General features: G+C 44.5%; 1 protein-coding gene across 1 annotated transcript in view; it reads right to left on the bottom strand.

The window, feature by feature from the left end:
• Nucleotides 1-12,433, bottom strand: part of Dscam1 (Down syndrome cell adhesion molecule 1) — an 829,655-nt gene that overhangs the window by 387,058 nt on the left and 430,164 nt on the right. Inside the window, exon 6 of the mRNA XM_080267762.1 lies at nt 11,698-11,821. Within this exon, the coding sequence (XP_080123888.1) occupies nt 11,698-11,821 (124 nt within the window). The remainder of the gene's footprint in view (nt 1-11,697; nt 11,822-12,433) is intronic.

The raw sequence follows: 12,433 nt of genomic DNA, 5'->3' as shown, positions 1-12,433 counted from the left end.
ATCATACCTCTCCACCTGTTTGTTGATTGTTCTCCCCTCCTGTCTTCAGTTTCTCATTCTCCATTCCCTCCAACATGCAGAATCACGTCAAGATATTCAGCTTACAAACACCTACCAATCCATACCAATCCGAGAAGTATAGCGTGCATACAGATCAAGGAAGATAATTGGACACTCTAAAAAGGCTGTATGATACCCGGCAAATTTTCCGTGGACGGTGACCGTCTATTATCTGTCGAAGTTCCGATACGAGAGCGATAATACACGAGCGTCGGAATACTTGCCCAGTTTGACTAGGCTCTAATGTCTAATGTCGTACCTGTAACGGGGGACGGGTGAGGCCTGGGCAGTGCAGAAGAGAGGGAAGGTGGAGCCCACTAATGTGGTCTCTGTCACATGTTTGTCCCGCGTGGTGAGACGCGGCGCTGAGCTGCCGGCCGGAGCTACACGTACACACAAATACAACTTTAATAGCGCCCCCCTCCCTCCTCACACATACACACACTGGACTGAACAAGGAGCAAGAACCTCAACACAGGCGAGTGACCAGCAAAGCACCCAACCTTTCCCCCGCAATACGAGCCACAACAGTCGGTTTACATTCAGGTGCCTCCTTACTGCCAGGGGAACAGGGACTGGGGAAAAACATTGTCCACCAACAATACCCAGGTCTTTCCTCACAAAAATTTGACCGGTCATTTTTTTTTTTTCCCACGATGGAAAGAGTAATCCCACTTCTTTAATGCAGCTAACAATAAACACATTTTACAACAATGAGAGAAGACTGACTGACAAACTTTACAATCATATGCTAAGTCCAATTTATAAAGAAATACTGAACTATAAACTAGAGTACTGAACTACTTTGATTCTCCAAAATTTCCCGAAGCTGAAAAAAATCGTCTCGCATAAGCCGAAAAAGATTCTCAAGAGCGCAATCCCATTCGGATGATTCCCTTGAAATTCTGACAACCCCTTTTACGATTTTCTTCATTTTGTGAAAAATCCTTACGTCTGAAAGTGAAATCAGTACTTAAAGGATTCCTACACACACACACACACACACACACACACACACACACACACACACACACACACGACGAAAACGAATGCAGTAATTTATATATACAGCATATATGTATATCTATCTATCTATCTATCTATCTATCTATATATATATATATATATATATATATATAAAGCTTACCCGCAATACAGCTGCGTGTACAGAGTAGTACACTAGGTTGTCAACCTTTCCGGTTCTTTGGTACCCTGGATAAACAAGAGTAACATCCATGGCCGCACCCTGCATCTTCCATAGAAGAAAAAAGCAATGTAACATCATTCGAATGAGAATGTTCGGCATGTGATTTTATCAATTTTTAAATTAAAATAATACGTACAGCATGGACGTGAAAAAACACTCAAAAAGTAAATTGAAATCTCAGTGGTACGGTTGAAATGGCATGCTTGCTACCAAACGTGGTATCAGAGACTGAGTCGCAATATGGGCAAGGAGATTATCTTCAATGTGCACCCGATTATGGTCTTTCAAGCTGATGCTAAACAGCTTTGAAAAACTCGGCTGTTCAGAAATAGGTAGACGGGACTGATAGCAACACACAGACAACCAAAATATCGAAAATAAGGTGCCTTTCTCATCCACACATTCCAAAATCTCTAGAAAGACTGTGAGTCGCACTGAAGTTGGAAGAGTTCAACTTGCACTGCATTTAAGTATGCTATGAACGAGATATATGTATGAGGAATTCCCTGCAAATCTCACCACGGGAAAATTATTATGACATTCTACTATCAAAGACTCAAAAATGCCTCATGGCACCCTTGTGGAATGCTGTACACTATGGTACCCCAGGGAGCCCCAAAGTTTGAAACCACTGCCTCTATACCTGTGGTCCGGTACAGGAGAGGCCTGCACGGCACAAAACAGCGTCAGATTGGACCCCGCTTCCTTGACGTCCGTGAAGTGCTTCTCTTTGGACGGTAGCTTCGGGGCGGACGTGCCTGCTGGGTCTTGGGGTGAAGAAGGGGGCTTATTGCGCGCCTTCTCTCTCTCTCTCTCTCTCTCACACACACACACAGACACACACACACACACAAGGACTGAACAAGGGGAAACAATCACAACATAATTATGAGACCCGACTGCTAACCAAAAAAGTACCTACTCATCCCCCCAAAGTATGCGCCGCATCGGTCTGTTTCCATGTTAGTGCCTCCTTACTGTTGGATGTACTGGAACTGGGGGAAAACACTCTTCGCAAACACACTACCCTGCTTGTTTCTCAGTTATCATTTGCCTGCTGAGAGATTACAAGGCCCAAATTGGCGTGACCGCCTGGACACGGCCATCGGGGGAAATTTACTGAATGTACTGAACTAAGGTAGCCTAGTCAGCGCCACTTCGACTTCGACGTGGATAATATAGGACTTTTTTTTACTGCTTTATTTTCTTATTTTTACAATAATAAAGACATATAAATGCTTCTATTACCTTCTATAAGGAAAAATATCAATGTTCTTATGATTCATGATCACAGGAAAGTGAAAAAAAAAAGTAGAATAATCTTCAGAACGCAGTTTATATATATAGCCTATATCACATACACGCGTGAGCGGGGGGGTGGGGGACTGTAGAGTATACCTCAAATACTTAACTTGGCTGACATTTTCGTCCTTTAGCAGCTTATAGGCCGTACTTCAATGGTAAAATAGACAACAATTCTGTTTTACAACAGTTTCATGGCACTTCTTCTTGATAAAAAAAAATATTCTGACATTACCTTATTCTTACTACTCAGCACTCGAGATGGAGAGAGGTAATTTTAGGCCAAGTTACAGTGGACAGTGTATAGTACTTGTGTTCGGGCACAGGCGAGGTGACTATACTGCAGCTCTACAGCCTTTCCACACCACTTCGTCGTGACTAACACCATATTCTAGTATAAATTTCATGCTACAACTCAGCACTCAAGTTGGAGAGATGGCAATTTTAGGCCAAGATAAAGTGGACAGCGTATAGTACCTGCATGGGCGAGACAATACTCTGGCTCTACTACGTTTCATAGCACTTCTTCGTGACTGACATCAAATTCTAGTATTAATCTCTGGTTACAGCTCAACATTCAAGATGGGGAAGTAATAATTTTAGGGCAAGTTAAAGTAAACAGCGCATAATACCTGTGTTCGGGCACGGGCGAGGCTTGCACGGCACAAAAGAGGGCTAGACTAGAGCCCGCTTCCTTCACGTCCGCAAAAAGCTTCTCCTTTGACGGTAGCTTCGGGGCGGACGTGCCTGCCGGGGCTTGAGGGGGAGGGGAGGGGTTATCGCAGCGCCTACTCTACGGCGCTGGGTTATTGTACATCACACACACACACACACACACACACACAGAAACACATCACACTCCAGAGGAAATACTATCTACATATCTATCTATTGCCAGACGCCTTAATCCCGTAAGAGGTGGCCACAAACAAACTGAACACACAAACCCAGCATCATACACTATGTCAAACACAATCTCACCAACACACCAACCACAAGCATAAACAAGGGGCTGAACGAGGGAATCTGTATAATAATCTCACCACGGCCGTCAAACTGTTACATTAATCCACTTTGGATGGTAAAAGAAACTAGAGGAATAAACTTTCAATCTCGCTCCCAACAGACTTGACACGACAAAAAAATCAATAAATCAATCAATTACGTAAGACTCAGCCGGACAGTTTTCGAATGCAGCTTCTTTTCTTTGTTTGGATCTGTCTTAAGGTAATTTCTAAAAATATACTCCTTCTCCTACTCCTCCTCCTCTTCTTCCACTTCCTCCTTCTCCTACTCTTGCTCCTCCACCTCCTCCTCCTCCAACTTGTCCTTTTCTTTTTCCACTTCCATCCCCTCCTCCTTCTCTTGCTCCTCCTTCTCCTTATCATCATCCTTTCATCCCAACCTCGGGAAGGGTAGGACCTAAAATCAGGAATATACAGTATCAGAAGTATCAAGCGAATGGCCAGTGAAACTCGTCATACATCCATTTACAAATATCCAGCCTTCGAAAATAACACACAAAACAAACCTACAGATTACCACAAACAACACAATTCTGTTGGTGAAGTATATCTTAGGTGTTGCTCCTTGACCTTAATCTGAAGAACTTACAGAGCGTTACCGTCACTCAGATTTTGGAATAGGATGTCATCAGGCACCAGAAGTGACATGAGAACTCTCTCTCTCTCTCTCTTTCTCTCTCTCTCGTAATGCGGGCGCGCATAAATGTACGTAGATGTTCGCCAAGATACCTGTACTGAGGAACGGGTGAGGCCTGGACGGTGCAGGTGAGGGCCAGGGCAGAGTTCAGACCAGTCACCTTGTTCACCAACTTAGCCTCCGACGGCAACTGGGGTGCTGAACTTCCTGCCGGCTCTAAGGGGATGTGAGGAGGCATAGGGGTTTTTAGGGTTCACGGTATACAACTCCGCGACACTATCACCAGCTGTCTTTCAAGATTCTCAGCCACTTCTGCCACATATCAAAGACAGGACAAAATGCAAGATCTGATGCTGAATTTTTTTCGTGATATGATACGAAGTACGACTTGAGTCCCCTGATGCCTCACACCTCCAATAGCTGACACAAGTAACCTGACACAAATTGAGCACGGGAAACCATGCTCACATTTCCTACCTCTAAACTAACCAATATCAAGGCGCCGGCCCAATTTATTCATTTGTCTGTCATCAGCTCTGATGGTATTACCTATCTGTTTTTACCTGAATTCCTGGTTAACACAAAGTTGAATCCATCACTAAGCATCGTGATCAATGTGTCGTAATTCCTTTGTAATACTAGTATCTCAGCAAAAGACCTGGTACCTGAAGGCGGGGTGTGGGTGGCCCTGAGCCTGGCAGAGGAGAGACAGAGTCGCTCCCACCAGCCCCTCTGCGTTGATGGTGTCCTTCGATCGCAGTTTAGGGGATGAGCTGCCTACGGGTTCTGATGGTGACGCATGGATACTTACTTCACTAAATATATTCATCCCACTCTTCTCACACTTGTTTCACTTTACACATTCACCTAACACAAACACACACACACACACACACACACACACACGCTTTCCTCCATTCACATATTCAATTAACTCCCAACAGACCTCCCTCCACAATCACTCATATCCTTTCATAAGTGCACGCGCGTCACTCCACTCTCTCTCTCTCTCTCTTTCTCGTCACATACATTTTAGTACTAACTTTACACTTCGATTTACTACGAGTCCCTATGCCGTCAGTGATACATGTCTACGGTAACAACTTGCCGTGTTTCACTACTACGGGTGAGGCCACTAGACTATCACACAAGGCCCGGCGGCAGGACATGACAGCTTTCTCGTATCAAAGTGAAGGGTACTATACTCATTACACTCATCGAATAAAGCTCGTAACGTGTCCTCTTTAATGAAAATGTAAGACGGTATAAAATCTTAAAAAAAAAATAACAAGTGAAATATGTATTATTTATGAAAAAATAACAGAAGTTTCACATTTACAGCTATGCAAATATTACCTAACGAGGGAAAATTCATATTTTAACCATTATAGCATTGCATTTTTCACGGCAGAAGCAGTTTCTTGTTGAAAGCGGTCAACGACTACAAAGCAGTTTAATCATCACGATAATGAGTTGTTATATACTGTATATACACAGGAACACCAGGAGAGCGGCTAAACCATAACAAAATCTGTTGCCACAATCTCCAACCATCCCCAGTAATCTTAGTATGTAACAAACTCACGCCACAGTAACACAACATCACAGCAGGCACGGCAAAACTGGGAGGACTAACACACACCCGAGAAAGCCGCCGTTATTCATGTCAATTTCATCAATTCATCAAAGAAAAGCCACACAATATGTTCGAATATTCAGCTGAACTGTAAATGGTTTATCAAAGGGAAGCCACATCACAAACTCCAAAAGATACAGCAGTAACACAATGAGGAGGAACAAGTGAAGCACTAACGAGGCAGCATGGTAAAAGTGTGAGTAGTAGGAACGAAGCATGGAGTAAGAAGTAATGTCAACCAGCGGCAACGTGAGCTGCTTTATATTCAACGGGAAGGAAGCCTCACAGCATCACCCAGGTACCTGAATTTAGGTGCGGGGTGAGCCTGAGCGTCACAGGGGAGAGAGATGGCGATGGCGGCTGCGACAGTGACGGCGTTGATGGTACCCTTCACCACACCCAGCTTGGGACCCGAACTGCCCATGGGGTCTACCACAAAATAAGAAAGGAAAGAAGTCCCCGTGAAAGAGTACCCTTCACCAGAGAAAACAGTACCTAAATCCGATTAACCCGAACATGAAGCCTGTCAGATCGACTAGCGGGATGAAGCCGGATTACTGCGAGGTCTACCTGTGAGAGACATGGACAGCGCGCCACTGCCACTGTTTACCTGTATGTCGGGAGCGGGAAGGCCTGGGCGTGGCAGAACAGTGCGAAGCTGAGGCCCTGGGGAGTGACTTCCTTACTGACAGTGTCCCGAGGGGGCAGTTGCGGCGCTGAGCTACCCACAGGATCTGTCACACACGTCCACATACATGCACAAATTTGACAGGTTTTTCCTTCACCTACAATCTAGATGCATTACAATACAGCTAATCTACCGAAATTTTCTTACACCATTCACAAAAGATATCTATACTAAGTACCCTGCCGTTCGTCTTAATCCTGTAACACTGAAACTTGTTTATATTGCATACCCAAAGAAACGCAAACTTACTACCACGAATCTGTCGTCGAGCATGGTAAGGATGGTAAATGGGCATCAGAACCTATTTAGAGCCTCTCTACGACTGCTGTTACAGAAGGATAAAAAGAATGACCTGAAGTGGTTCAATAGTGGTTTATGATACGGGTACCTGTAATGTGGAGGGGGTGAGGCCTGGGCGCTACACGGGAGGGCGTGGCTTTTCCCGACCCCTGTGAGTTTGGCAGTGATGGTGTCTTCTACAGGCAGCCTCGGCGCGGAACTGCCTGCCGCTTCTGAACACACACACACACACACACACACACACACACACACACACACACACACACACATGGACAAGTGTTATGAGAGCCACAACATTATGCCAAGAGCCTTCTCTACAAATGACTGGCAATCACAAAAAAGTGATCACCGATGTATGAGAACTCCACCTATGGTAGACAAAAAGCTTACTCTTCTCAGTTTCGACTAATAATGGGTCGGTTGACAACTAAAAGTAAAGGCAGAGGTTGGCCGTCCTTTGTCTGTACCTTTAACTGTCTACTGAAGAAAGTCATGGTAGCCGCTGAAACTGTATAGAATAAACTTTCCGTCTCCAAACGCTGGTAATTTTTCTCATACCTCGGGTACTGCTGCCCACTCGCTTCCGGCGACAGCCAATCAGTTTCTTGCTTGACATCCATTTTATAATAGATTACTGTGATTCTGATCGACTGTACCGTTTATCAGACGTATAACTCAGAGCGCCGCTACCTGAGCTTTCTGTATTCAAAGATTCTTAAAGCGACGTATGTTTCTCTCTAGGTTTATTTTATATTAACAAGTACTTTTTATGCATGACCAAAGACGTCCGCCTGGTCTTGAGTCGCTCGCTGTCTTATCCTACGAGTTTCCAAGACTCTACCGAGTATTTCGTCGCAGGTACAATTCCTGATATGTATGCATAATAAAACAAAGGTTTGGGTAATATTATGTTGCATTAAAGATGTGCAGTTTTGGTCAGAGATGTGGAATCATGACTTCATGGATCAGAGAGGTAGTGTGTGTGTGTGTGTGTGTGTGTGTGTGTGTGTGTGTGTGTGTGTGTGTGTGTGTGTGTGTGTAAATGGGGTGAGTAGGATCAAGAAACTGTAAAAATAAACGATAACAGATTGACAGCTACTAACAACGCCCAGCAAAATTAACCACACATCCATTCACTCATTATTTCAGCCTCAATTGTCAGCTTCACTGAAGAGACGCACATTCTACAGAAAAATCACTCCATATTCAAGACTCCGAAATTTTAAGCTCCATCTCACAGCCACACGCTCCACATAAAAATTAACTCATTATTCAAGCCTCCATTACTTCCAGCTACATCCCAAAGGCGTACAATCCACGTAAGTTATTCATCTATTATTAAAGTCGTAAGTATATTTGGCTCCATCCCTAAAGAACACGATCCACATAAAACATCTACGACTCTACCTGAAGAGGGGTGGTGGGTGGGCCTGGGCGGGACAGGTGAGGGCTAGGCTGGTGCCCTTCGCCTTGCTTTCTGAGTGGATCTTGTCACTCGATGGCAGTCTGGGCCCTGAGCTGCCCACTGGCTCTGTTACACGCATACATCAGTCGAACATTGACTATAAAGTAGAAGCTCGGAAGTAAAGGAAGACAAGCGACAATATGTCACCTACTGAGATTTCAGTGTTATTGTACGAGAAAAAAAAAAAGAATCTCCTATTTTTGACTTGTCTTCCTTCATTTCTGAGTGCCTGAAATGTTTTATCTACACTGCACATGAACATTTATGGTCAGCTTAACAGGATTTCACTAAATTCCAACAAAGATCTTCAGACGGGAACAATTGATGGCAACAGTACCCCCGCGGTCACCATCAACTCCTGAACTTCATCAGCCAATATCCACGATCGTCAACAAATGCAACTAAACTACCTTCCTCCGCCTTCGCCTAGTCCCAGTGTAATCAGAAATAATACTCACGATTCCCCCCTAAAAAAAAAAAAAAAAAAGCCCACCTAAAATAACATTTGCCTTACTGACCCTCGAGGAGTTGATAGGGCATAAGTACGAACCCTTTTTCTTCTACATCTTACCCTACAGCCGGCACCGGGAACCCCTGAGCCTCGCAGTGTAGAACGACATTGGAGGCTGCCGGCTTCACCACCGTCAGTAGTGTGTTCACTCGTTCCTCCCAAGTGAATTTGGGGGCAGAGAACCCAACAGGCTCTGAAGGAGGGAGGGACAAACATTGTGTGTGTGTGTGTGTGTGTGTGTGTGTGTGTGTGTGTGTGTGTGTGTGTGTGTGTGTGTGTGTGTGTGTGTGTGTGTGTGTGTGTGTGTGTGTGTGTGTGTGTGTGTGTGTGTGTGTGTGTGTGTGGTGAATGGACGTATTTTTTATTTTATTACAACCACCAGACGATTTTCCTCAACTTACGAGAGGCCTTTCGATTAAGAGGGATTAAATACAGCCGTCACTAACCCCACACAACGAAAAGCCCTTCTCATGTTGAATAAAATCGTCTAGAGATAACAAAAACCAACAAAAAATAAGAGGTCGTTGTGTTGAAGGTGCCAAAACATCGGTGGGAGTACTGTCATCTGCCGACCATGAGAGAGGTGAAGAAGAGGGATTTGGAGCCACGACCATGGATAATGCCGCCATCACGTCTTCTTAGTCTCTTTAAACTGCACACACACACACACACACACACACACACACACACACACACACACACACACACACACACACACAATTATTCTCTCTTTCTCTTTCTCTCTCATACAGCTTCTTCACATCGACTGGCATGAATGAGTGAGACGATGCTAGACATACCGAATTCTGGCTTGATTTACGTTCAAAATTATCATCATTCTAACGGTATTTTTCATGAGGAAACATGTGAACTGCGACACTGCCTTCAATTCAGGTAGTAAGGACAAAAAAGAGTAGTTCTATAACGCAGAGATATGCGACCAGTTCACCTTGAATAGAAATGCTCGATAGTTTGATGGTCAATTCCACCGTCTCTTAGATAGTAGGAAATCTGGTGATCCAAACGCATTTTCCCTGTTCAAGGGAAGTGATGTCATGACTATTCCTTCACAAATTAATGTACTTATATACGATTATCTGAGAATCTAAAAATGGTATAACAATAATAATTCATACGGCCTCACATGATGGTACTTAAGAGAATATGAGTCCTTAGAAAGTTACATGGAAGTACAGCATTTGTGTGTGGTATGTGTGATGTACCTGGTGCGGGGCGGAGGGCTGGCCTGTGCGGGACACATGAGGGGGAAGCTTGCGCCCTCTGTCCTGTCCGTCGCAACTCTGTCACGCGTTGGGAACTTGGGAATCGACATGCCAACCGGGTCTGTCACGGCAATGCACAAAAAATATATCTGCACTGCTCTTTAAATTTAAAAACGGGCATATATAGAGTCAGTGAATGTTGAAAGGTCATGGTTCGATCACTGACAAGCACCCAATCTTTTCCCCACAACACGAACCGCAACAGTCGGTTTTAGACCATACAATTTTGTCAGACGTCGTCAAAATGCCTGGTCGGCTTGTGAAGTCGAAGGAGGGGCACGTGAAGCTAATACAAATATAAACCGATAAACTCCTAACCCTTTAGTCTCCACGAAGTGTGGGGCAAATGTTATTCTAGGGCGCGGCTGACTTACTGGTAAAACTATAAATTAGGAGAATGTCTCAACTAAAGGTCGGTTCGGCGGAGATCAAGTGTAACTGAGAAAGACAGCCATGAGTCAGACATCACAGAAAAAATAATAATAATAATAATAGTAATAATAACTGTAAAACTATCATCCAAATATTAAAACAAATACAACCTGCAAAACTGAGAATCCGTTAGCGTTTCCATGAAGCACAGCACAGATGTTGGCTGAGTGAGAGTGAGACTGACTCGACTTACCTAAACTTGGGAACGGGGTGAGCCTGAGCCTGGCAATGCAGGGAAAAGCTGGTGCCGGCAGCCTTCACCTTAGACCGCGACACGTCCTCACTCGTGAACTTGGGCCCAGACAAACCCACCGGCTCTTGAAAACCGAGGCAAGAGGTTACTCAGGTTGTGCTTGAGACGGTAATGGTGGGAAACAAGGAGCCTTAGGGAGGAGTGGGCCATGTCCCTCTCTACAGCCTGTACGAAGTACGATCACCTGTCGCCATGTTTACTGGCCACTGCACGAACAGTCAACATGTTTCACACTGTGACGCTTTCCCTACTCTACCCCCATGGCTTACTGTACAACAAACTAGAAAGCCCTGTGACTTCACTTACAGTAGATTACTATTCACTTCAGCGAGCTTGACCTTTGACCCATGATCTTCATGTCGGAACCTGATGGACAATAACTACCAACCTACAATATATTTCTGTCATGGTTTTCACAAGTAGAGAGCTTAAAAAGAAGGGCAGAAGCACACTTAACTATACACAAAGACATCCAGATCAAACCTACATTCAGTACCTACTACGCAGCCGAAATACCTTTAACTTTCAAAAAATGAATGAAAACACCGACACCCAAAAAAACTGTATGCCACCTGGTGTGGATACGATGATTAATAAACCAACATGTCATTACGCACGAGAAGAAAGGCACTAAATTATAACAGACGGCGCCAGCGGTTGCCACTCTGGCAGAATTATGACTGACATGGAAGGCTCCAGTCTTAATTTCACGGCTGAGATTCACAATATAACTTCCGATCACTTTTCGTCTCGTAACCATGATCAGTTTCTGCAGGAAGAAAAGGGAATGAAAGACTCTGTCCCCACTCCCCTGGTCCTTCCTGCAAAAACAAAACCTTACTTCGGGCAGTGGCATGTGAAGGGCCAGGATTTGACGTAAAGATGCCTGTGAGGTTACCTGACGGCAGGTACGGGGAAGCCCTGAGCCTGGCAGAAGAGGGAGAAGCTGGTGCCTTGAGCCTTCAGTTTGCCGCGGGTGAAGTCCTCACTGGCCAGGCGAGGAGCGGAATGGCCAACAGGGTCTGGCCATACAACAAGGATAATACTAGCTTAAACACACCTGCTTGAAAACACCTACAAATATACACTTCCAACACTCACACCAACTTTTAACACTCAAAATAACACAACCTACACTAACAACTTCTTTCACATGCCGGTACTCTCCCTGCCACCCCAGAACACTACATCTTACTCACACTCCAACACTCAAACACACCAACACACGCAAACAACACTCACACCAACACACATTCCATCACTCACACTTAATGCAATCATACTAACGCCCTCTTCCAGCATTCACACTATACTACATACTCTGATTCCCGTACTTGCTTACAAACTGCACCACTCCAACTACGTCACCATCGCACTTTCAGCTTCACAACATAGTCTACGCAAATATTCGGAGCCTGAATTATGGATGTTCTGTTTAATTTCTTCAGTATGGAAAGACGGACCCTCGGACAGAAAGGGTTTAACATGTTCTCAACAACCCCTGCAGTACGATGACGTCTTACATATTTCATTCCTGCTCACGCCAGATTATTACATTCCGCTTAAGAGACACCCCTTAAGGACTGAAATTACACACACAAAATAACAAAATTCTTTAATGAAAACCGCAGCCT

The sequence above is a fragment of the Coenobita brevimanus genome, chromosome 25, assembly GCF_032717465.1.
Source record: "Coenobita brevimanus isolate Jiangsu-jjx chromosome 25, ASM3271746v2, whole genome shotgun sequence".
Classification (NCBI taxonomy): Eukaryota; Metazoa; Arthropoda; class Malacostraca; order Decapoda; family Coenobitidae; genus Coenobita; species Coenobita brevimanus.
Note: the sequence above shows the minus strand (reverse complement) of the source record. Positions and strands in the feature narration are given on the sequence as shown.